The sequence below is a fragment of the Herpailurus yagouaroundi genome, unplaced genomic scaffold (genome assembly GCF_014898765.1).
Source record: "Herpailurus yagouaroundi ecotype Mexico unplaced genomic scaffold, PumYag 77, whole genome shotgun sequence".
Lineage (NCBI taxonomy): Eukaryota > Metazoa > Chordata > Mammalia > Carnivora > Felidae > Herpailurus > Herpailurus yagouaroundi.
Genome location: NW_024412388.1, coordinates 36,244,186 through 36,271,319, shown reverse-complemented (window position 1 = coordinate 36,271,319; position 27,134 = coordinate 36,244,186). Strand labels below are relative to the sequence as shown.

Genomic DNA, 27,134 nt, shown 5'->3' with positions numbered 1-27,134 from the left:
GTGTCTAACAGCTTAATAACCTATGGGTGGTTCATCTCCCTGCCTTGAATTTCACATTCTCTGTGGTTTAAGCCAAAATTCTTTAAGACAAAAAGCATGTAGCAGTTACGTCTTTCCATAAAAATCTATTACATGGACATTACATTTATTACTGGGAGTTGTAGGTATAGACATATATAAAAACAACTCTAGGAGTGCCTGACTGGCTCGGTTGGTGGAGTATACAAATCTTGGTCTCAGTGTTGTGGGTCTAAGCCCCATGTTGGGTATAGAGATTACTTTAAAATAAAATCTTAAAAAACAAAAGCAAAAACTGAATTACACTGAAGGAAGAGTCAGCATTTTATTCCCTATATTAGCAAATGATATGATGGTCATCTATGTAGTTGTACAAACTAGAAAGGAGCCTGTTTCTCCTTTACACCCACTCCCATATCCCATTAGTTATGAAGTCCTGCTTATTTTCCTTCCTAAATATTGTGTGAATTGGCTTCCTTTAATTTGTTTATATTAAATGCTGGTCTTTCCCAGAGTGTGTCTTGAAATCAGTCGTGATTTTAAAAATCTCTAGACTGGGCCACTGAATCAAATCAAGGGATTGTCCTTGAATTAGCTATTCCTTTTGTGCAGTCTGGTCCCAAACTTTAGTTCTGGGCCAAAGTGCTAACCAACCTGTCCCAGCTCACTAACAAGGCACCTCTTTGCTAACCAAGAGCAGATTCCACGCAGAGATTCAGCTTCCTTTCTTCACCTCAGACCCTTTTGAAAAGGGGCATTTTCTGATTCACATTTATGTCTTTGGTGTGTGTAACAGTATATACAGGTCTATTTAAGTTTTTTACTATGCCAGATTCATCATGTAATAGAAATTATCTGGTGTACGATTTTCAAATTTATTAGCGTATAAATTGCTCATGATAATTATTTTGCTCATAATATTTCTTAATCTGTTGCCTTTATTGTAACTATAAATTAATTATAAATCATCTCTCTTGTTTTACCTTTTTTGCTTCTGTTTCTTTGGTTTGCTTTATTTTAAATTTTTATTTATTTTTGAGAGAGCGCGCATGCATACAACAAGCAGGAGAGGGACAGAGGGGAGGGTACAGAGGATCTGAAGTGGGCTCAGCACTGACAGCAGAGAGCTAGATGCAGGGCTTGAACTCACAAATGTGAGATCATGACCTGAGCTGAAGTTGGATGCTTAACTGGCTGAGCGTTACCCAGGCACCCCTTTTGGTTTGCTTTATTGCTCTTTTTCTTTTTTAAAATTTATTTATTTATTTATTTATTTATTTATTTATTTATTTTGAGAGAGAGCAACAGAGAGAGCGCGCGCACGCACAAGGAGGGAGGGGTAGAGAGAAGAGACAGAATCCCAACCAGGTTCCACAGAGCCTGATGTGGGGCTCGAACTCATGAACCGTGAGATCATGATCTGAGCCAAGATTAAGAGTCAGATGCTTAACCCTGTGCTACCCAGGCATCCCTTACTGTTCTTTTTCCATCATCTTGATAAAAATGTTTTGTGTCAGTTTGGTTTTAGTCGTGTGTGTGTGGATGTTTTAAGAAAGAGAGAGTGGAAGCAAGGGAGAGGGGCAAGAGGAGAGGGGGAGAGAGAGAGAGAGAGAGAATATCTCAAGTAGGCTCCACATTGAATGTGTAGCCTGATGTGGGGCTCCATTCCATAACTCTGGGATCATGACCTGAGCTGAAATTCAGGGTGAGTCCTTCAACCATCTGAGCCACCCAAGTGCCCCAGTCTTTTTTTTTTTTTTTCATTTATTTAAATATTCTTTTTTTTCCTTGATAGATTTTCTTTATTTTTTCCCATTTTATCTGAACTATTACCAATAAAATTCAGTTATGATATGATTTCATTAATAGTGTTCTAACATGTTATTTTCTGGTTTAAGAAAAAAAATTCAATACCCTTCATTTTTGAAAAATCACTATTATGGATATAAGTTTTTTGGTTGATGATGATAAGTTTGGTTGGTTTTTTGTTTTGTTTTTTTTTTGTTTTAAAATTTATCTTGTTTATTTGTTGCTGGCTAATGCATTCACATAGTTCAAAGTCCAAAAGGTATACATAGATATACAGAGAAAATATGATCCCCACTTTCCCTTCCCTCAAAGCAGCCCTTGCCAGCGTTGGTGGTATAGTGGTGAGCATAGCTGCCTTCCTCAAAGCAGCCCTTATCAGCTTCTTGTGTAGCATTCTGGAAACACTCTGTGGCTAATCAAGCAATAACAAATATATTGTCTAAATTTTTTTCCCTTTTTTTTTTTTGGTGGTAAAATAGCAAAATTTACCATTTTAAGCCATTAAAAAAAATTTTTTATGTTTATTCATATTTGAAAGACAGAGACAGAGCACAAGCAGGGGTGGGGCGGAGAGAGAGGGACACACAGAATCCGAAGCAGGCTCCAGGCTCTGAGCTGTCAGCACAGAGCCCGATGCGGGGCTCAAACCCACAAACCGTGAGATCATGACCTGAGCCAAAGTCGGACACTCAATCAACTGAGCCACCTAAGCACTCCACCTTTTAAGCCATTTTTAAGTGTATGTGGCATTAGGTGAATTGGCATTGAGTACATTCACATTGCTGTGCAACTATCTTTTTTTTTTAACACAAATATTGTTTTGTATGTAGTATTTTCAGTATCTTTTCTCTTTTTTTTTAATTTTATTCTTTAATTTACATCCAAATTAGTTAGCATATAGTGCAATAATGATTTCAGGAGTAGATTCCTTAAATGCCCCTTACCCATTTAGCCCATCCCCCCTCCTACAACCCCTCCAGTAACCCTCTGTTTGTTCTCCATATTTAAGAGTCTCTTATGTTTTGTCCCCCTCCCTGTTTTTATACTATTTTTGCTTTCCTTCCCTTGTGTTCATCTGTTCTGTGTCTTAAAGTCCTCATATGAGTGAAGTCATGATATTTGTCTTTCTCTGATTAATTTCGCTTAGTATAATACCCTCCGGTTCATCCACGTAGTTGCAAATGGCAAGATTTCATTCTTTTTGATTGCTGAGTAATACTCCATTGTGTGTGTGTGTGTGTGTGTGTGTGTGTGTGTGTGTGTGTGTACATCTTTATCCATTCATCCATCGATGGACATTGGGCTCTTTCCATACTTTGGCTATTGTTGATGGTGCTACTGTAAACATTGGGGTGCATGTGCCCCTTCGAAACAGCATACCTGTATCCCTTGGGTAAATACTTAGTAGTGCAGTTGCTGGGTCGTAGGGTAGTTCTATTTTTAATTTTTTGAGGAGCCTCTGTTTTCCAGAGTGGCTGCACCAATTTGCATTCCCACCACCAGAGAAAGAGATCCTCTCTCTCCACATCCTCGCTAATACCTGTTGTTGCCTGAGTTGTTAATGTTAGCCATTCTGACAGGTGTGAGGTGGTATCTCGTGGTTTTGATTTGTATTTCCCTGATGATGAGTGATGTTGAGCATTTTTTCATGTGTCGGTTGGCCATCTGGATGTCTTCTTTGGAGAAGTGTCTATTCATGTCTTTTGCCCATTTCTTCACTGGATTATTTGTTTTTTGGGTGTTGAATTTGATAAGTTCTTTATAGATCTTGGATACTAACCCTTTATCTGATATGTCGTTTACAAATATCTTCTCCCATTCTGTTGGTTGCCTTCTGGTTTTGCTGATTGTTTCCTTCATTGTGCAAAAGCTTTTTATTTTGATGAGGTCCAAATAGTTTATTTTTACTTTTGTTCCAGGTCCAGAGACCTGTTGAGTTGCTGTGGTCAAGATCAAAGAGGTTTTGCCTGCTTTCTCCTTGAGGATTTTGATGGCTTCCTGTCTTAATTTTAGGTCTTTCATCCATTTTGAATTTATTTTTGTGTATAGTGTAAGAAAGTGGTGCAAGTTCATTTTTCTGCATGTTGCTGTCCAGTTTTCCCAGCACCACTTGCTGAAGAGACTGTCTTTATTCCATTGGATATTCTTTCCTGCTTTGTCAAAGATTAGTTGGCCATACGTATGTGGGTCCATTTCTGGGTTGTCTATTCTGTTCCATTGATCTGAGTGTCTGTTTTTGTGCCAGTACCATACTGTCTTGATGATTACAGCTTTGTAATACAGCTTGAAGTCCATAAAAAAAGTATTCTTGAAGCTTATTTTCCATTAAGTACTGCTCTACCAGTTATACTGAAGATGTATTCATAGTGGTTTTTGTAATTCTGTGTGTTTTGAAATTTTGTCATTGTCTCCTTTCTCCCACAGTAAGAAATCTGACTCCTGTTTTTCCTTAATACTTTTTACTTTTTGATCAATTCCCAGTATGTAACTAAACTCCAGTTACCACCTCCTCCCTTACATTAATTCCTTCCTCACTTCACCCAGGTTACAATACCTGTGCAAAGCATCTTGCTGCATGGAAGTCCTCAACTTGCTTGGCCTTGTCCCTCTGCCAGGATGGCTTCCTTATTCTACTCAGACTCCTGCACTTTGAATTGGGCTGCCCTCCTACTAGGACTTTTGCCTTACGTTTCCTAACAGGAAACAGCAGGCTCTGACATTCTTCACTGGGCTGCTGCCATACACACATTACCCTATCTTCCACCCTTCGTGGACACACTTCACATCCTGATTAGGCCCCAGCACCCTGACATGGGCCTCTGCCATAGATCTATAGATCTGACCTTGCTTGACCCCACCTAATGACTTTGGACAGGATCTTTTCAGGAGGGGGAAGGAGAATGGGAACTGCATAAGAATGTCATTTTCTAAGTTTAATACAGTATGGTTAGAGAACATAGAATGTTTTATTCTTTGGAGTCTTCTAGCTAGTATAAGGTCAGTTTTTATGACTTCTATGTGTACTGAAGGAATATATATACTCTGGGTGATTGGGGGGTGTGTGTGTGTGTACGTTATAAGTTGCATTCAAATCTTTTTTTCTTAATGTTTGTTTAATTTTGAGAGCGGGAGAGAGAAGTGGGGGAGGGGCAGAGAGAAGGCAAAAGAGAATCCCAAGCAGGCTCTGCACCGTCAGTGCATAGCCCGATGCGGAGCTCAAACTCTCGAACCATAAGATCATGACCCAATCTGAAATCAAAAGCTGGATGCTCAGCCAACTGAGCCACCCAGGTGCCGCTGCACGCCCATCTTTTACATAACTTTTTTTTTTTTAATATATGAAATTTATTGTCAATGGTTTCCATACAACACCCAGTGCTCATCCCAACAGGTGCCCTCCTCAATACCCATCACCCAATACATAACTTGCTGTATGCTTGTTCTGTTACTACTGTTTCAAGTATTTTAAGTGAACACATAGAGATTGGGGAGAGTGGTGCACCTGGAGAGAGCTTAGAAGCTCTGCATACTTTCATCACCTTATGCATGTCTTCCAGCTGGCTGTTGATTCATATCCTTTATCATATTCTTTAATAAGCTGGTAAATTAAAAAAAAAAGTGTAGAGTGAGTAGTGATGTATGTATCACTCACTTTAAGAAATAAAGTATTACAGATGTAATTAAAGCCATCCAAGTCCTCTTTTTGATTCCTTTCCTTTCCTCACAGAGGTATTTACTGCCCTGAATTTGGTATTTCCTATCCCCGTGAACTTAAAATAGTAGAGCAAGGCTGCCAATTTATTATATGAGAAATATCCTCCAAAACTAGACTTTGTACCAGTGTAGACCAAAGTTGCCTACAGATGCAAGCCTCCTCTTATATCAAAAAATTTTTATCTAGCCCCTGGAAGAATGATGGGAATTTGCCAAAGAAATATTTGTGTTCTCTCTTACAGTATATCGTAAGTCAGAGCCTAAGAGCCTAAGTCTCTCAGTTGATAACTAGGTATCTAAAAATATGTATCATATATCAGGAATACTATGACAGATGTCTTATTTTTAAGGATCAAGCTGTGGTTGGTATTAGTTGATGACTGTGGTAATAAGCAAGTTATATGGCTTTTTGATTACTTAGAGCAAGTTATTCTCATGTAGGAGAGAAAATGTTAACTCTAACAAACTTTGATAGCTAATTACAGGTATGGTTATATAAAACAACAGACACTGTTCAGCTGACTTTTCTAAAATCCTTAAAAGAATTATAGCCAGTTATTTTGTTGCTATAGGCGGTGACACATTAAATTAATGTCTAAGTTGGACCTAAAAGTTTTAACTACTAATACCTTTTATTGATTGATCATTTGTGTCTCATTTTAGCAATTATATGTAATAATGATTTTGCCTCTTGTGATACAGTGTTATTTTGCTTTTTCACTTATAGTGATAGATTCCTGTGGCCTTTAAATGATTGAAAAATGATGGAAATGGATCCAAAATAAAAAGTGACTACTCTACTGAAGCAGTAGAAGATTCTTCATAGTACCCTCCAGCTCAGTTCAGTCTTCAGGAGAGGCAGAACAAGTGAAATACAGCAAACTGAAGAGAGAAAAACCTCAGCATTGGAACTGTTTTACTCCTTAACTACTCCTTAATAACTTCTTTCCTTCTGCTTGTTTTTATTTTGCTGTGAATTTGTAAATAGTGAAGACCAAAGAAATAGAAGATACATTTGGGAGCTTTATATAACAAAGAAATTTGCCTTGAGAGCTGCTATTCTTTAGAGGGAAACATATATCAAGTTCTTGTCTGATTAAAAACAAACAAGATTTCTTATGCCCTTAGATTTTGAATATTAAAACAGATATAAATATCTGCATACTTTTTAGCAGCTGTGTAGGAATAATGAGATTTGTAAATTAAGGACTTTGTCATGTGGATGTTTTGCCTTTAGAATTGATTGTTCAGAAGATCTTTTATAACTCTTTAATGTTATATTTTTGACTATTGCTTTGATGGCATTATTTGCCCACACATGAGTTAACCTGTCTTTCTAGCTATGACCTTGTTATGAACAGTGTTTGCACTCAATGTGCAGATGTCCATGTATTATCTATTTAAACAACATCATAGTGCCGTCACTCAAGGAAGTTGAATGAGGTGAACGTAGGCACAGCTCTTTCCCCTTCCCCCCATTTTTTAAATGTAACAAATACTTTTTATGTTCCCCTTCCCCCTTCCCCTTTCCCTTTCCCCTTTTTGGAAACGTGTCAGGAATTAGATAGTTAAAGATGAGCAATTGAGGGGACTGAGAGTGATCCACACAGAGTCTGGCTTCCTTGTGCTTTATCACAAGGCGTGCTGCTGGCCAGCCTATTTAAGCACCCTTTTAACAAGACAACCTCGTGGGAAATCCAGCTGGCAGACTCAAGGAGTTTGGGAAACAGGACCACAGAGGTTACACTCTGGGGTAAATATTCTCCTATATCTAACTTTGGAAGAAGACTGTATGTATCTGTATCATGGAAAATACATACTGTTTTCTGGTGTATTTAATTTTGGAGATCTTTAGTGGGATGGTTTAGAGACACCAATGGATCTCTTAGGAAAACTGATGCTAGTGGGTGTTGGAGGAAATTAATGTGAACTAAATAGAATAACTTTTTTTGTTGTTTAATGTTTATTTTTGAGAGAGAGCGTGAGTTGGGGAGGGGCACAGAGAGAGGGAGACACAGAATCTGAAGCAGGCTCCAGGCTCTGAGCTGTCTGCACAGAGCCTGACACGGGGCTCGAACTCACAAGCTGTGAGGTCATGACCTGAACTGAAGTTGGACACTTAACCCACTGAGCCACCCAGGCACCCCAAGAATAACTCTTTGAGAGATTGCATCTTCCTTCTCTAGGAAGGTCTTTTCTACTGCTTTTTCACAATTTGCCTGAGTACCTGAAGCAGGTTAATCTTTTCATGAGAATCAGTAGTTTTAAGTAGGTGTTCATTCTTTTTGGTTTTTTCAAACCTTTCGCTATTTGTTTTTAAAATGTTTATTTTTTGAGAGCAAGGAATCCCAAGCTGGCTCCACACTGTCAGTGCAGATCCCGATGCAGGGCTCAAACTCATAAACCGTGAGATCATGACCTGAGCCAAAACCAAGAATCAGATGCTTAACTGACTCAGCCACCCAGGCACCCCAGGTGTTTAATCTTAAGGTTCTTCTCATAAAACTCAAGAATTCATAACCTTCCAGGTTTATGTCACCTTTTTCTGTTCATGTGTTTTTCATACTCATATATTCATGGACTGCTGCTCCTGTTTAGAACTTTGAGGTATGTCTGATAAGTAGTCTTAGAGAGGCTCAGAGGGTAGGTCTTTTTATAAAGAGAGGATCTTAGAGTAATCAGATTCTTTTGTACATTGGTATCCAGGTCTTGCAAGCATAAGTGATTAGAGTTTTCTCATTTTCAGATCCTGGCCATGAGGTTGGATGCCTCACCTTGCTGAAAAGAGACACTGGACCTAAATGGCGCAGCATGACTTTGTTCCTGCTTGGCTAAATTTCTCAACACCACAGTCAGCTAAGGTACTGTTCTTCATTCCTGTAGTAACTTTCCAAATAACAGTTTTATCCCCAACTTGTTGACAGCCTCTCTTTTACAGTCTAAGTGTTTTTTGTATATTTAGCCTTGCCTGAGGGTTTAAAGTGTGTTTTCATCAGCTTACCACATTTCTTTTAATAGGATATAAATAATTAGGCATTCTAAGTCAGTCAGTGTGTGCCCTGCCACTGCCAAGTGTGTCTCCCCACCCACCCCCCATTTTTCATTACATGCTAAGCTTTTCTCATGTGGCACACAAGATTTCCTGGATTAGGTGCACTACACTTTGGAACTAAAACATATTTGCTTACCTATTATTTAGGTACAAAGGGGCAGGGGTAAAGGGGAAATGTTTTTTGGGGGAAATGGACCTTTGGAATGAATGTATATTTGTGTATAGTAACAGATGAGAAGGAAAAGGGAGAGGCATTGATTGACTACTATGTGGATCTCAGATTAAATCTTAGAAATTTTCCTTTAGGGGCACCTGGGCGGCTCAGTTGGCTGAGCATCCAACTTCAGTTCAGCTTATGATCTCACAGTTTGTGAGTTTGAGCCCTGCATTGGGCTTGCTGCTGTCAGTGCAGAGCCTGCTTCAACTTTTCTGTCCCCCTCTCTCTGCCACTCCCCTGCTCACATTCTCTCTCCCAAAAATAAATATTAAAAAAATAGAAACTGTTTTAGAGATAATAATCTGCTTAACGATTTCAGGGGAAAATGTGTGTTGAATTAGGAATAAAGACAAATGAAAACAGCCAGTTCATATGAAGTAAAGTAGTCCTAGTCACAGTACACAGAAGAACAGCCTAAATTATTGATAAGAGAAACCTTTGGGAAGTTAATAAACTTAAAAATGCTTCCCAAGGAGGGACAAAGTTGATTGGTAATCTCAAAAAAAAAAAAAGGCCCATCTTCCCTATTTTTAAATGTGATTTTTGGGACAGATACTCCTTATCTGCCTAGACCCACAACCTTTTTCTCTGAACTTCATTTTGAATTGCCCTTTTGAAATTCCCAAGATCTCATAATTGGCATAATTTTGACCCAAAGCTTGGGGATGGTGGGTCTGAGGGAGTAGGTGTGAGATCCAGGAAAGCATTTAAAAGTATGTAGATCTTATCTGCAAAGATAATCTAGCACAGTGAGGTAAGTAAAAAGAATTGGGAAATATGGTTTGACTGTTGCCAGTAAAGTTACAATAAACAAAGTTGTGTAGCATTGGCATAAGCATAGACATAAAGCAATGGAATAGAATATTCAGAAATTGTCCTGTAGGTATAGTCAGTTGATTTTTTTACTAAAATGCCAAGGTAATTTAATGTAGAAGTGATAGTCTTTTTAGGAAATGGTTCTAGAACTGGATATAAATATGGGGAGGGGTGAGAACCTTGACTTCAACCTTCATATCACACACAAAAATTAGCTTGAAGTGGATAATAACCTAATTTAAAGAGCTAAAAACCATAAAACTTCTGGAAGAAAGGAGAAAAATCTTTGTAACCCATTGGAATTGGCTAAAATAAGCAATACTAACAATACCAAGTGTTGGTGAGGATATTAATAATAAGAAAATAAATGCAAAGATATCTGTGCCCCAACCTGTAGTTTTCCTCTAAGCCTTTGTCAAATATATCCATATTTTTCACAACTTCTTAGACTTTGTTCTCTCATTGGAAACTAAAGAATGTTCTAGAATAAAATTATTTGGAATAGGGAGGGAAATGAGAGTTCATCTGTATTTCTCAAACTGCTTCCTTTTCATGATGTAACCGCAAAGACTTATTTTCCCTGACCTCTTTCTTCATGTGTAAATGAGTAAAATGAGAATGATGCCAAATTATAGTACTGTTATGAATATTAAGTGACATTCAGAACTAAATGTTTTATAAAACTATAAAAACTGTGTAGGTGTTATTGGCCTCAAGGTGATGTGGTATTTAAACCATTTCTTTCTCTCCAATTCTAGAATAACTTACGGAAGTAATAAAGCTGTTTAGGATTTAAAAATAATTGTTTTAATGTTTATTTTATTTTTGAGACAGAGCATGAGTGGGGGAGGGCAGAGAGAGAGGGAGACACAGAATCCGAAGCAGGCTCCAGACTCTGAGCAGTCAGTACAGAGCCCGAAGCAGCTCTTGAACTCACAAACCATGAGATCATGACCTGAGCCAAAGTCGGACACTTAACCAACTGAACCACCCAGGCGCCCTGAGAATTTTTGAAAGCAAGCATCTTTTCCTTTCCTGTTGCAATATTAACTTAATATCTTTAAGTGTAAAGTTGGAGGTCTTATTTATGGATATCAACAGGGTTTTTGTTCACTCTCTCATGCAAGTAAATGAGTATCTCTCCCCTTCTGGAATATAGAAAATGAGTTAATGATTGAGTATGTAACCTAGGACTTCTCTAACTCATGGGCCTATAGTACCCTTATTATGGCCCGTATGCTCATAATGGGGTTTCTGCCAGTGTTACTTGTTTTCTAAAAGGCTGATGCGAAACCTAAGATACTGAGATTGATATCTTAACTGTTTGCTTCTCTATACTTTATCATCTTAGTCACCTACAGCCACCTTCGAAAAACACGGAGAACACCTACCCCGAGGAGACCGTAGATTTGGAGTAAGCCGTCGTCGACATAATTCCTCTGATGGCTTTTTTAACAATGGACCTCTACGAACTACAGGAGGTAAGCCATGCCCAACTTCCATGACTATATTTAAACTACTCAGAGCAAGCCCACATTGAGGGATGCAAGTCTGTCCATAATCTTGAAATGATGATGTTTTTTAAACATATTTTTCAATTAGATCTCCTATTGTCATTATTCAGTTACATTGGCTTTCTAACATTCTTGTGTTCTCCTATGTCATTTATTTATTTGGAAGATTTCGTATAGAAATTACATAAAAGATGTATTTTGTGATTTCTTTTTTGTGGGCTTAATCTTTTATTTATTTGTTTGTTTATTATTTTTTGAGGGAGGGAGAGAGCAAGTGGAGGAGGGGCAGAGAGGGAGATAGAGGATCTCAAGCAGGCTCCATACTGTTAGTGCAGAGCCCGATGCAGGGCTCGATCCCGCGAACTGTGAGATTATGACCTGAGCCGAAATCAAGAGTCAGATGCTTAACTGACTGAGCCACCAAGGTGCCCCTGAATCTTTTATTTTTATTTTAAAAGATCCCCTAAAGTGCTTTTGGTAGTACTGTAAATCAGCTCAGGAAGCAAAAATGTAATGTGTTACTTTTCCTTACTATTCCAGATTCCTGGCACCAGCCCTCCCTGTTCCGCCACGATTCTGTGGACTCTGGTGTCTCTAAGGGAACATATGCTGGAATCACAGGGAATCTGTCTGGTTGGCATGGCTCCTCCCGAGGTCATGATGGCATGAGCCAGCGTAGTGGGGGTGGCACAGGGAACCATCGCCACTGGAATGGCAGCTTCCACTCCCGGAAAGGCTGTGCCTTTCAGGAGAAGCCACCTACAGAGATTAGAGAAGAAAAGAAAGAAGACAAGGTGGAAAAATTACAATTCGAAGAGGAAGACTTTGTAAGTATCAAAGTGTAGATGTTTAATTAAAACCTAACAAATAATGCCATAAATATAAGACCCTGTTAATAATAAGAATATTGAAGAAATTGCTAAAAAAGGAAGTCCCTAAATTTAGATTTTTATTGTTTTTAGATGGAGTTGATTAGTATGAAGATAATGACCAAAATTCCTTTTTTTGTTTGTTTTTTTTTTAATGACCAAAATTCCTATGTAACTTTTGGCACATCATCATGTTTTTCATCTTTATGCCTTCAAAACTTTAAAAAGTTCTTAATTTCCTTTGTTTTATAAGGTTTAACATTCAAAATTCAGTATTCAAATTATGTAAAAATGGTCTTGCATGTTAAATTGTCTTTCTCCATTTATCGTAAGAGGTCTTTTTCTCTTGATTTTTCCCTCTTATATAAAATAATTGTGATGTTATAAATATGCAGTTGTGAGTATTTAAGCTCCTTCCTATATATAAGTAAAACTTTGCTATTGTGTGTTGAATTAATATGCCTTTTGGCCTTTCAACCTAAAGTAGAGTTTTTAGTGTGCCTTAAAAAAAAAGTCGAGTATATTTTATTTAACAAAATATATCTAAATTATTAACATTTTAATATGTAATTGATATCTTTAAATTATTGAGATAATTTATGTTATTTTTTGTACTGGATCTTCAAGATCCTTTGTGTATCCTCTACTTGTTTGTAGTATAATCTCAGTATAAATGACACACTTCCTGAATGCTCAACAACTACATGTAGGTAGTGGCTACCATATTGAACAGCGCAGCTCTAGTTATTTATTTATTTTTATAATTTATCTTTTTGAGAGAGAGAAAGTGCAAGTGGAGAGGGGCAGAGAAACAGAGAGGGAAAATCCTACGCAGGCTCTACAGTGACAGTGTGACAGTCTAACACAGGGCTCAAACCCATGAACCATGTGATCGTGACCTGAACCGGAAGTCGGACGCTTAACCAGTTGAGCCATCCAGACGCCCCTAGTCATTTTTAAGTAGCACATTCGATTAGCCAGTCACTTCTGTGACAGCCGTTTTAATATATTAATAAGGCCAACTGATTAAGAGTCAAATTTAGGTGTCATCTCCTCTTTTCCCAAGTCTAGCAAATGTTCTGGGGTCATTTTATCTTAGTTTTTCTAGATTTCTTTTTAATGTTTATTTATTTTTGAGAGAGAGAGCACGTGGGCAGGCAGGAGAGGGGCAGAGAGAGAAGGAGAGAAAGAATCCCAAACAGGCTCTGTGCTGTCAGCACAGAGCCGGATGCAAGACTCCATCTCAGGAACCATGAGATCATGACCTGAGCCAAAATCAAGAGTCAGATGCTTAAATCTACTGAGCCACCCAGAGGCCCCATTCTGGGATCCTTTAAATGTTATTTTTTAATGTGAATTCCTACCCCAGGCACCTGTTCTTCAAAACTTTATTTGTGAAAGGTTTATACTTCCCTGACGTATTGAATATTTGTCCAGAATGTTCTAAATATTAAGTGGTGCAGACTTATGACACTAAATGATAACTTTCATTATTTATTCAATAAATTTAGCAAATATAAGAAAGACTAGTGGGAAAGATTAATAAAAACCTCTGTTGCTCATCATGCTTTGGGAAAGTCCTCATCAAACTAGCAGTGACAAAAAACTTTGGGGCACCTGGGTGTCTCATTTGGTTAAGTGTCCAGCTCTTGGTTTCAGCTCAGGTCATGATCTCATGGTTCATGGGTTTGAGCCCTGCATGAAGCTCTGCACTATCTGCACTTGGGATTCTCTCTCTCTCCCTCTCTGTCTGCCCCTCCCCCATTCCTGCTGTCTCTCAAAATAATTTTTTTTTTAACTTTAATTGTATTCCTATTATAAAGTATTTCTTTTTGTATTTTATTCCACATAATTAAAAACCGCTTTTTTTAATGCTTATTTAGAGAGAGAGAGAGCTAGCAGGGGAGAGGGCAGAGAAAGAATCCCAAGCTCAGTGTGGAGACCAATACGGGGCTCAATCCCACTACCATGAGATTATGACCTGAGCTGAAATCAAAAGTTGAACGCTTAACTGACTGAGCCACCCAGGCATTCCTCCACATAATTAAACTAACCCACTATAAAATTGTAATTTATATATGACTTGAATGTTTATTTAGAAGTATGTCTTACATTATGACCATAGCCAGCAGAGCACATAGTAAAGAAGTTTATTTGGGTCTCTTTTTTTGTTTTTGCCTGCTTTGGTAAAAAAGAGATTGCAGCAAACAAGAAATGTGGGGTAAAGTGGAAGTTGCTTAAGAGTATTTTTTTTTTTTATGAATACCTTTTAAACTAGGTTCTATACTCCTCATTGGTATGGTTTGATAAGAAGGACTATTTCAGTTCTGTGGCATCCCCAGGGAAGTGAATTGACAACAGAAAGAAAAATGTGAATGGGAGGCTTTGAATTAGAAGACCCAACATTGTTAGGACATCATTTCTACAGGTGCTGCACAATATCAGTCAGTATGCTTTCTTATAGAAATGGACAAAATTATTCTAAAAATTTTTCTTAAAGACTCTAGAATATCCAAATTAATCTTGAAAAAGAATTGGAGGACTTATACTACCTAACTTGAAGCTTAGTGTAAAGCTTTGATAATCAAGATAATGATGGGGGTACCTGTGTGACTCAGTCGGTTGAGTGTCCCGACTCTTGATTTCAGCTCAGGTGTACCAAGTCAGGCTCCATGCTAAGCATGGAGCATGCTTGAGACTGACTCTCTCTCTCTCTCTCTCTCTCTCTCTCTCTCTCTGTCTCTCTCTCTCTGTCTCTCCCTCCCTCTCTCTCTCCCCCTCTCTCTCCCCCTGCCTCTCTGCCCTGCTTTGTGCTGTCTCTCTCTAAAATTAAGAGGAAAAAAAAAGATAATGTTACATTATTATAAGGATAGTCCAATAGTGGAGCAGAATAGAGAGCTTAGAAATAAACTTCCATTTATACATTCATTTGATTTTCAACAAAGATGCTAAAGCAGACCAACAGAGAAAGAAATGTGGAGAAAGAACTATATATACATACATGCACACACACACACACACACTCTCTCTCTCTCTCTCTCTCTCTCTCTCTCTCTCCCCCCCTCTCTCCCTCCCTCCCTTCCTCCCGCCCCCTCCCTCCCTCTCCCCGTCTCCCCCTTTTTCTCACAGCGTACAAAAAAATGAATTTGGGAGGAATTATAGACCCAAATGTATGGCCTAAAACTGTAAAGGTTCTAGAAGAAAACTTGGGGGAATATCTTTGTGGCTTAGAGGGTAGAAAAAGATTTCTTTGGACATAGGAAACAATAACCATAAAGAAAAACATTGATGAATCAAATTTCATCAAAATGTAAAACATCTGCTTATCTCACAGACTGAGAAAATATTTGCAAAACATATATGAAAAGGGACCTGTATATATAATATGAGTAACTCTTACGACTTAATAATAAAAAGACAATATTTTGTATATACAGTAAATATATATATGGTTTGTGAGCATAATTCATTCTGGAAACATGCTTGTAATCCAAAGCAGTTGTATATCACAGCAAATTTCCGTGTAAGAAATATTGGAAACTCAGATAATTCATCCCACAACCCAAAAATATTCATATAAAAATGATTGCAATACTGTAATATAATACAAAATAACAAAATAAAATACAAAATATAAAGAAAAATAATTGGCACTTACCTTTGAAAACCTTTGTGGTTGGTATGAGGGAAACGAGAGGAGGAGGGTTATTGGATGACTTTCACTATCACTAATGGAATCACTGCTGTCTATTGGTTCAATGGAATCGTTTTCTTTTCATGCAGTTTTAATGAGGAACCTATCCAATGGCACTTGCTTTTGCCTCCTTTTGAGGATTTTACAGAAATGTGATATTGGATTGTTGTTAAGCAGATTCGTCGCTCGCACTGCTACAGCTTTATTGAGGTGGTGCTTTTCTACAAAGTTTGCACTGTTTGCCACATTTTACACATCTCCCTAATCTCATTTGAAGGGAAGGATTCATCCACCTTTTTCTCCTCCTCCTCTGCAGACATGACGCAGACGTAGACGTCTTTTTTTTTTTTTTTTTAATGTTTATTCATTTTTGAAAGACAGAGACAGAGCACAAGCAGGGGAGGAGCAGAGAGAGGGGGGACACAGAATCTGAAGCAGGCTCCAGGCTCTGAGCTGTCAGCACAGAGCCCGACACGGGGCTCGAACCCACAAGCCATGAGATCATGACCTGAGCTGAAGTCAGACGCTCAACTGAGCCATCCAGGCGCCCCCAGATGTAGATGTCTTCTAAAATCTTGCAATTTTAGCAACTTGCAAACTTTGTTCTTACTTCTTGATGGTTTTCTTTTTTTTTTTTTCTTTTGCTTATTTTTGAGAGAGAGAGAGAGAGAGAGTGCGAGTGGGCAAGGGGCAGAGAGGGAGGGAGCCTGATGTGGGGCTCAAACTCACGAAAAGTGAGATCATGACCTGAGCCGAAGTCAGATGCTTAACTGACTGAGCCATGCAGGCACCCTACGATGATTTCCTTAACTTTCACTGTAATCATCTCCTCCTCCGCCCTGCCTGCCTTTTCAACCTTTTTGTGCATGGGGGCCATTGTATACACTGGCACCGATGTTGACTACGGGACAGTATCAATAAACTCTTGTCATACACTGTATTTAATGTAACTGGCAATAAGGCAGCAGAGGAAAGGGTCTATATCTGCAGGTAGGCTGACCTAGAATGAAGCAAATCATTCCTGAGCTTACTCTTATATGGAAAAGCAAAGGACTGTCCATAGGTGCTTTCAAGTGACAAAAAATACGCTAGTGCCAGGTGTGGGCACCTTCCAGTGTTCTGAAAAATCACTGATTTTTGCCAAAACCCGTGGCCTCTGAGACCAAGCATCCAAGTATGGGAGACGATCACCCACAATCTGCAGCGAGCAAAAGAGAACTGTTGACTCAGTTATGATCATGTGACGCTTGGCATCATGTACTATTTGTATTGCAAGACATCATTCATTTATCAAGTTAAAATTTATTAGAAATATTTGCTCATCTTATGGAACACTTGCAAAGCAAGTTACTTGAAATCCAAGGTTTTACTGTATTTTATTTCTTTGAAGTAACCTCTATGTCCAATGTGGGACCCAAACTCATGACTCCAGGATCAAGAGTCACATGTTCTACCAGCTGGGCCAGCCAGGTACCCCAACAACTCGGTATTTTAAAAATGAGCAAGATTTATGAGAACCATAATGAACCTCTCAATAGATGCAGAAAAAGCATTTGACAAAATACACCATCCATTCTTGATAAAAACTCAACAAAGTAGAGATTGAACATACCTCAACATCATTAAGGGCATATACAAAAGACCTACAGCTAATATCATCCTTGATGGGGAAAAACTGAAAACTTTTTCCTGTGGTTAGGAACAAGATTACAGATGTCCAGTTTCACCATTACTATTTAACATAGTACTGGAAGTCTTATTAGCCTTAGCAATCAGACAACAAAACGAAATAAAAGGCAATCCAGATGGGCAAGGAAGAAGTCAAACTTTCACTATTTGCAGACAGCATGATACTCTATGTAGAAAACCCAAAAGTCTCCACCAAAAATTGCTAGAACTAATACATGAATTTAGCAAAGTTGCAGAATATAAAATCAATATACAAAAATCTGTTGCATTTCTACACACCGATAACAAAGCAGAAAAATAAATCAAGGAACTGATCCCATTTGCATTTGCACCTAAAACAGTTAGATATGTAGGAATAAACCTAACCAAAGAGGTAAAAGATCTGTACTCTGAAAATTACATAAAACTTCTGAAAGAAAGTGAAGAGGTTATGAAGAAATGGAAAAGCATTCCATACTCATGGGTTAGAAGAACATAGTTAAAATGTGTATACCGCTCAAAGCAATGTATACATTTAATGTATACCCATCAAAATACCACCAGCATTTTTCACAAATCTGAAACAAACAGTCTTCAAATTTGTATGGAACCATAAAAGACCCTGAATAGCCATAACAATCCTGAAAAATAAAAATAAAATTGGAGGCACCATGATTCTGAATTTCAACCTATATTATAAAGCTGTACTCATCAAGACAGCATGGTATTGGCTCAAAAACAGACATATAGATCAGTGGAACAGAAAACCCAGAAATGGACCTACAGCTATATGGTCAAATAATCTTCAGCAAGCAAGAAAGAATATCCAGGTGAAAAAATACTTTCTTCAACAAATAGTTTTGTGGGAACTGGGCAGCCACATGTAGAAGAATGAAACTGGACCACTTTCTTATACCATACACAAAAATAAATTAAAAATGGATGAGAGACCTAAATGTGAGATAGGAAACCATCAAAATCTTAGAGGAGAACACAGTTCAGTAACCTCTGTGACCTCATCCTGAGCAACTTCTTACTAGACACATCACTGGAGAAAAGGGAAACAAAAGCAAAAATGAACTGTTGGGACCTCATCAAGATAAAAAGCTTCAGCACAGCAAAGGAAACCACAAAATTAAAAGGCAGCCTACAGAATAGGAGAAGATATTTGCAAACTATATACCTGATAAAGGGTTAGTATCCAAAATCTATAAAGAACTTCTCAAACTCAACACTCAAAAAACAAATAACCCAGTTAAGAAGTGGGCAGTAGACATGAATCGACACTCTTCAAAAGAAGACATCCGTATGGCTAACAGACACATGAAAAGATGCTCAACATCACTCATCATCAGGGAAATACAAATCAAAACCATGATGAGATATCACCTCACACCTGTTAGAATGGCTAAAGTTAACATAAGAAACAGCAGGTGTTGGTGCGGATGTGGAAAAAGGATGTGCCCTGTTGGTGGGAATGCAGACTGGTGCAGCCACTCTGGAGAACAGTATGGAGGTTCCTCAAAAAACTAAAAATAGAACTACCCTATGACCCAACAATTATGCTACTAGGTATTTACCCAAAGGATACAAAAATACAGATTCAAAGGGGGACATGCACCCCAATGTTTATAGCAGCATTATCAACAATAGCCAAACTATGGCAAAGAGCCCATGTGTCTGTCGACTAATGGATGGATAAAGATGTGGTGTACATATATATTAGAGTATTACTCAGCCATCAAAAAGAATGAAACCTTGTCATTTGCAGTGAGATGGATGCAGCTAGAGTATTATGCTAAGCGAAATAAGTCAGAGAAAGATACCATAGGGTTTCACTTACCTGTGGATTTTAAGAAAACAAAACAGGTGACCATATGCAAGGGGGTAGGGAAGAGGGAGAAACAAGCCATAAGAGATTCTTAAAGATAGAAAACAAACAGGATTGATGGAGGTGGGTGTGAAATGGGCTAGATGAGTGATGGGTATTAAGGAGGGCACTTGTTATGATGAGCATTGGGTGTTGTATGTAAGTGATGAATCACTGAATTCTTCTTGTGAAACCAATATTGCACAGTATGTTAACTAATTAGAATTTAAATAAAAATTTGAAAAGAAAAAAATGAGCAAGATTTGAACAGATACTTCGCAAAGGAGGATACTCAAATGTCCAGTAGGCACATGGAGAAAATAATCATTGTCATTAGTTGCAAGGGAAATGTGGAAATTCAAATTAAGACCATTGTGAGATATTGCTACCCACGCTCCAGAATGGCTAAAATTTATAAGTCTGAAAACACTAAATTCGGTCACATTTTAGAGCATTTGGAACTCTCATACATTACAGGAACATGAAGTAGTCTAACCATTTTGGGAAAAGCTATGGTAGTTTCTTGTAAAACTACGTTATGACCCAGCACTTCTAGATATTTATTTATAGATCTCAAGAGAAACGAAGGTAAATGTTCATTTATTTTAATTTTATTCATAATAGCACCAAACTGGAAACAGTTTAAATATCTGTTGACCCAAAAATAGAAAAGTTGTGGTGTAATCATGTAATGAATTACATATTTGTTAATAAAAAGGAGTGACTGATAAAACAACATGATGAGTTTCAGTGTACCATTACACAAAATGGTACATACCATCTGGTTCTATTTATGTGCCTATTCTAGAATAAGCAAGTAATCAATGGTGGGAAAGAAAATCCAAACAGTGGTTGCTTGTGTGAAGTGGGGATTGACTGCAGAGGGCAAAAGGAACTTTCTTGTTGTAGAAGGTAGTTTTTATTTTTATAGAGGTTGAGGAGTTATGAGCTTTTTTCAAAACTCATAGAATGGTATACTTGGTATATGTGCATTTCACTCTATATTTTATTTTATTAAAAAAAATAGATGGGCGCCTGGGTGGCTCAGTCAGTTAAGCATCCAACTTTTAATTGTGGTTTGGGTCATGATCTCATGGTTCGTGGGATCAAGCCCATGTCAGACTCTGCAATGACGACATGGAGCCTGATTGGGATTCTCTCCCTCTTTCTGCCCCTACCCCCGCATGTGCGTGCTGTCTCTCTTTCCCTCCCTCTCTCTCAAAATAAATAAACTTAAAAAATAGATTAACATCACCAGTCATGGGGGAAATAAATATAATAAGCCTTCTGATGTGATGCATTGAGAATGCAACCTCACCTTTGTGAACTCCTTCCAGAAATGCATAGCCTGAATCTAACCATAAGGAAATACCACACACACTCAAATTGAAGTTTTACTAAAGAATTACAAAAGATTCTACAAAAGAAGTAGCGTCTACTTTTTTAAAATGTTGTCTTGAAAGAAAAGTTCCAGGTTAAAGAAAACTAAAGAGATAAGACAACTAAAGGAAACACGTTCAGGGTGCCTGGCTTGCTTAGTCAGTGAGACTCTTGATCTATGGATCATGAGTTCGAGCCTCACATTGGGCGTGGGACCTTTTAAAAAAAAAAAAAAAAAAGCATGTAATCCCAGATTGGATACTGGATGAGAGAAAAACAATGTACATTTTAAAAATTTTGTTTTGCTATGAAACTAATCAGTATTATAATTTGAATAAGATAGTAGTATTTGTTGATGTTAATTGCCCAGTCCTTTTTTTTTTTTTTAACGTTTATTTATTTTTGAGACAGAGACAGAGCATGAACAGGGGAGGGTCACAGAGAGAGGGAGACACAGAATCTGAAACAGGCTCCAGGCTCTGAGCTGTCAGCACAGAGCCCGACGTGGAGCTCGAACTCAACGGACTGCGAGATCATGACCTGAGCCGAAGTCAGACGCTTAACTGACCAAGCCACCCAGGCGCCCCATGCCCAGTCTTTATAATTGCATTGTGATTATATAAAGAATGTGCTTTTGAGGAAACACATAATAAAGTATTTATGGGCAAATGGTATCAAGTCCTTCAGCTTGCAAATGGTTCAAGAAAAAATAATTAGAATGTTGGAGCAAATGTAAAATGGTGACATGAGAATCTAGACATCTGTGCAGAATATAAAGAAATTCTTTGAATTATTTTTGCAACTTTGTTGTAACTCTGAAATTATTTCAAAATAATAAGAAAGAATACAGAGCAACTGGAATCGAAGAACCAGAAAAAAATCCATGGGCATTATCTACAGCAAAACAAAGTGAGGTGTTAAACAGGAACAAACCACAAAACTATAATACCTGGGTGGTGGCAGCATTTGTGCAGGAAAAAATTGGAGGAAGCATAGGATATCTGACAGCCCCCAAAAGAGGCAGGCAGCAGTTGTTTCTAGATGGCTTAGAGCGTTAATTGGAGAACAGCTGAAAATTACGAGTGGTTTTACAAAACTAGTCAGTCAATACAGAAGTCTGGAATGAGGTATAAAGGGTCTGGTTGGATCAGTTAGGAGAGAAAAGCCACACAATAGTTTCAACAGGGAAAGTACAGGATTGGAGAAATGAGCAGTTGACTAGCAATAAAGAGAACGCTGAAGAGTATCAAAGTAGCAGATGTAGGGAATAGCCATTAACCCTAGGGCTAAGATAGAGTACTCAAGGAAGAGTATCCCCATTCCCCCATCACCACCAGACCTTGTGAGGAAGGGCTTAGCTGTGGTTTACTGAATGACAGAACAGTTGTTCAGGTGCTTCTCCAGAGAACGTGTTGGAAATCTGCCCTCTTAAGTACCTGGTAAAGCTGTTCAGATGTCACTCTGCTGTAAAATCACTCAAGTCAAAGCTCATTTGCACTTTAGAACCTGGCTTAGCAGGAACTGGGTGCTGCAGGAGCCTGCTGAGTAAGCACACCGGAGTAAGAAGCAGAAGTCTCTCTTGCTCTACTGACAAAACTTAACCTGACAGCTGGCAAAGGGAAAAATTTTAAGTGCTCAGACACATTTACAAAGAGTAGGCAGAAAGGATGACTTTGGGACTAAGGCAATAGTTGATAACTAGCACCGGGCACTATCATTGTTTATATTAACCAACCAGTATTCCCTTCCAGATTGTAGCCCCTCACTGAACACAAAACTTTTGGAAATAGAATCCAGATTGAGCTACAGAAATGGAAAACATAGAGACAAAGGAAAGAGAAGGTTCAGATAAAAGGGAGGGAAGAAGGTGGGGACAATAGCCTGGACATGAAAGAAACTAAGCCACCTTTTTTAAAATTTTTAAAACATTTTTATTTATTTTTGAGAGACAGAGACAGTGTGAGCAGGGGAAGGGCAGAGAGAGAGAGAGAGATACAGAATCGGAAGCAGGCTCCAGGCTCCAAGATGCCAGCACAGAGCCTGACACAGGGCTTGAACCCACCACCAACTGTGAGATCATGACCTGAGCCGAAGTTGGATACCCAACCACCTGAGCCACTCAGGCGGCCTCATAAGCCACCATATTTTTTTAACACAATGAAAACAACAGAAAAGAGCTCTAAAGTTTGATGTCAGAAAAGCAGTCTTGACTCACATTCACAAAACTAATCATACATAAATGAACATAAAAGGATCAATAGAAGTGGTGCCTGGGTGGTGCAAACATCCAGCTCCTGGTTTCAGTTCAGGTCATGATCACATGGTTCATGAGTTTGAGCCCTGCATCAGGCTCTTCGTGCAGCCTGCTTGGGATTTCTTTCTCTCTCTCTCTCTCTCTCTCTCCCTCTCTCTCTCTCTCTCTCTCTCTCTCTCTCTCTCTCTCTGCCCCTCCCTGGCTTGCTTGCTCTCTCTCTCTCTCTCAAAAACATTAAAAAAGAATTTTTAAGGGTCACAAGGATAAAGAATAGACTAGAATAACATCCTTAACAGACAATGCAATGTACACCTGTACAGCATGTCCACAAAACAGATAACCATTTTAAAATTTACTAGTACTACAGTACTACTATACTATTTTAAAATTTAGATAATACTAAGAAAATGGCATAAGAACAACCTCAACCAGAAAAACTCAAGGTGCTAGAAATAAGGAAAGATACTCAAAAGGAGACTAAACGAGAAGGAACTCAAGTGAATAATCAATGTTTTCTAAGAATTAGAAGAAAATTTTTAAATGAGGGAGAAACATTAAAAGTTAGAAGTGAGGAGCACCTGGGTGGCTATATTGGTTAAACGTCCAACTCTTGATTTCGGCTCAGGTCATGATCTCACAGTTCCTGTGTTGGTCTCTGCACTGACAGCATTGCACAGAGCCTGCTTGGGATTCTTTCCCTCTCTCTGCCCCTCCCCTGGTCGCACTCATTCGTTCTCTCTCTCTCTCTCTCAAAATAAATAAGAATTTATAAACAAAAGTTAAAATTGGGGCGCCTAGGTGGTTCAGTCAGTTGAGCATCTGACTTTGGCTCATGTCACGATCTCAATGGTTTGTGGGTTTGAGCCCCATGTTGAGTGAGCTCTGTGCTGATGGCTCGGAGCCTGGATCCTGCTTTGGATTCCCTCTCTCTCCCAAAATGAGTAAACTTTAAAAAAAAAAAAAGCTAGAATTGAGAGGCATCTGGTTGGCCCAGTCAGTAGAGCATGTGACCATTGGTCTCAGGGTTGTAAGTTCAAGCCCCACTTTGGGGGTAGAGTTTACTAAATATAAAAAACTGAGGAGGGGGTGGTGCCTGGGTGGCTCAATCAGTTAAGTGTCCCACTCTTGATCTTGCTTCACGTCTTGATCTTAGGATTGTGAGTTCAAGCCCCATGTTGGTCTCCGTGCTATGTGTGAAGCTGCTTTAAAAAAAAGTGTTTTTAATGCATCATTATTGTTTAAATGAATGAATGAGTGAATAAAAAATAAAAGGGCACCTGGGTGGCTCAATCAGTTGAGTGTCTCACTTTGGCTCAAGTCCTGATCTTGCAGTTTGTGGGTTCAAGTGCCGCATCGGGCTCTGCTGACAGCTCAGAACCTGGAGCCCGCTTTGGGTTTTGTGTCTCCTTCTCTCTCTACCCCTCCCCCGCTCATGCGCGCGCGCGCTCTCTCAAATGTTAAAATTTTTTGAAGAATTGAGAGATGATACACATTTGGCCAAAAATGATCCAATATGTGTATAATAGGATCATACACACACACACACACACACACACACACACACACACACACATGAAATCCCAAAAGAACAGGTTAATGGCTAAAAATTACAATTCAAGAATAATTCCCTGAAATACAGTAAGATTTGAAGCTATGAATTGAAAGGGCAGCCAGAACAGCCAACACCAAATAGGCTTATAAAATGCTAGATTCAAGTGAAAAAGAAAAATACCCTTTGAGCTTGTCCAAGTGACTTACAAAGAAAATCAGACTTTGATGAAGTTTTATGACAAGTCAATGGAATAACAATTACAGTACTCAAAATGTGAGCCAAAGATTTTATAGTCTATCAAACTAATCTTCATTTCTAAAAGTCACAAATACTAATGTGTAGGAACTTGGAATATTGTTTCCAAGAATTTTCCTGAGGAAAGTACTAGACAAGCTTCAGACAATGAAACCTGAAAGATAAACAGAAAGATGGTAAATACTAAATATATGGCTGATTATAGAACTAAATGAGAGTTAAGAGAGTTTAGCATGTAATAGCAATGGGCTCTTAACAGTCTAGAAAAAGCATACCTTTTTTTTTTTTTTTTTAATTTTTGTTTTTTAACGTTTATTTACTTTTGAGACAGAGCATGAACGGGGGAGGGTCAGAGAGAGGGAGACACAGAATCTGAAACAGGCTCCAGGCTCTGAGCTGTCAGCACAGAGCCTGACGCGGGGCTCGAACTCACGAGTCGTGAGATCATGACCTGAGCCGAAGTTGGACGCTTAACCGACTGAGCCACCCAGACGCCCCACCTTACTTTTTTTATTAGAGGTTTTATTTCTGAGTAATCTCTATACCCAACTTGGGGCTTGAACTCACAATCCCAAGATCAAGAGTTGCATGCTCATGGAGCGCCTGGGTGGCTCAGTCGGTTAAGCGTCCAACTTCAGCTCAGGTTATGATCTCACGGTCTGTGAGTTCAAGCCCCACGTTGGGCTCTGTGCTGACAGAGCCTGGAGCCTGCTTTGGATTCTGTGTCTCCCTCTCGCTCTGCCCCTCCCTTGCTTAAAAATAAATAATAAACATTAAAAAAAAGAGTTGCATACTCCACTGACTGAGCCAGCCAGATGCCCCAAAAAGTGTAACTTTTTAGTGGGAGAATGGGGAGAGCCTGTACAGAATAACATTTTATTAGTCATGTTGGTGCTGTCATGTTGATTGTTACTCTGATTACTGTTGTATGTAATCTGTATGTAACTGTTGTATGTTGTATGTAATATGAGATAAAGTGGTTGAATATGATATTCTATACCTTGTGTCCTTGAAAGTCAGGATTCTTGGTGTAGAGGAAAGGAAGTATAGATATAAGATGTTTGGTAAAAACTCAGGTTTCTCAACATGAATTAGAAATATCAGGGCATGTGGGTGGCTTGGTTGGTTGAGCATCCACCTCTTGTTTTTGGCTCAGGTCATGATCCCAAGGTCATGGGATCGAGCCCCATGTTGAGCTTAAGATTGATTCTCCCTCTGCCCCTCTTCCCTCCTCGTATGCAATCTCTCTCTTAAAATAAATCTTTTAAAAAATCTTTATCAGTGAGAGGTCATGTTATGATATATTCTTTGAAAATGGGTATATATTTCCAGACTCTGCTCATGGAAAAGACCTAAAAGCAGTGACCAACCTCATAGCAATTAGCATCCCTAGTACCCAGATTGTAGTCTTGAAATAGCATTTCTGGACAGGATATTTGTAAGATAAGCTTGGAACATTTTGTCATACTACATAGCAGAGAAGTGATTAAAGATTACTAGAGCTGTATTAAAAGTATTCAGTAGTCAAATTGAAGATGTTCCCACTGGCCAAATATAGATGTTTCATGCATCAGCTAAGGATATTAACTGATTAAATTTGTGAGTTCTCAGTGATACCTCACCTTAGAAATAAGCATGTAGTCTATCTTTCCCTGTGAATTTTACCATTGAGTCACCAAATAGATGAGAGGAAATTCCATTTTATGCAAGTATACTAGCTAATAAAGAAGGAATGATAAAACTGGAAGATCATTGTTTTGCAGCTTGTAGTAAGTTAATAGTTTTAGGCTATGAGCATCCATATCTGCCAGCCTCACAAAAAGAAGCATAATCAGACATTATGTGTCTCCTAGTGCACAAAGCTAGCAAGAAGTTGCCTTTCCAAAATAAAGATGTGTATAGGGGAGGGGGGCAGTTCTGTAGCCTCTAGAACCAACCACCAATTTATAGGAAATATAGAGGTATAAGATATTTTAGAGTAACCTGTAAGTGAAGAGAGTTAAGAGATATTTTTTTGGAGACCAAATAATCATTTTGAGGGATATACACTTGGGTGGTAAAAGCAAAACAAAGAGGTGTTCACCATAAGTCAGGATAATAGTTATTTTTAGAGGGGAGGGAGGTTTGTTTTTGGGTTTATGTTGTGGTTTTTTGTTTATTTGTTTTAGGTTTTATTTATTTATTTTTGAGAGAGAGAGAGAGAGCAGTGGGGGGCAGAGAGAGAGGGAGACAGAATCCCAAACAGGCTCTGCACTGTCACTTAATCTGTCACTGTAACTCAGATAATGACCTGAGCCAAAATCAAGAGTCAGACACTTAACCAGCTGAGACACCCAGACACCCCTGGTTTGTTGTTTTTTTAAATGAGGCTTATAAAACGTTTTCTGGTTTGGATGTTGATACTCTGTTGCTTGAACTGCCTGGTGATTACCGGAGCTTTTGCCCATTTGTT

At 38.6% G+C, this 27,134-nt stretch overlaps 1 protein-coding gene across 5 annotated transcripts in view; it reads left to right on the top strand.

The window, feature by feature from the left end:
* Positions 1–27,134, top strand: part of GPBP1L1 (GC-rich promoter binding protein 1 like 1) — a 67,624-nt gene that overhangs the window by 23,868 nt on the left and 16,622 nt on the right. For 4 of the 5 annotated variants that reach the window (XM_040470071.1, XM_040470069.1, XM_040470070.1 and 1 more), the window contains exons 2-5: positions 6,269–7,294; positions 8,288–8,402; positions 10,978–11,107; positions 11,681–11,967. In XM_040470071.1, coding sequence (XP_040326005.1) covers positions 8,343–8,402; positions 10,978–11,107; positions 11,681–11,967 — 477 coding nt within the window. In that variant the 5' untranslated portion in view covers positions 6,269–7,294; positions 8,288–8,342. Of the gene's footprint in view, positions 1–6,268; positions 7,295–7,991; positions 8,017–8,287; positions 8,403–10,977; positions 11,108–11,680; positions 11,968–27,134 lie in introns of those variants that run through there. The other variant, XM_040470073.1, reaches the window with a different exon arrangement.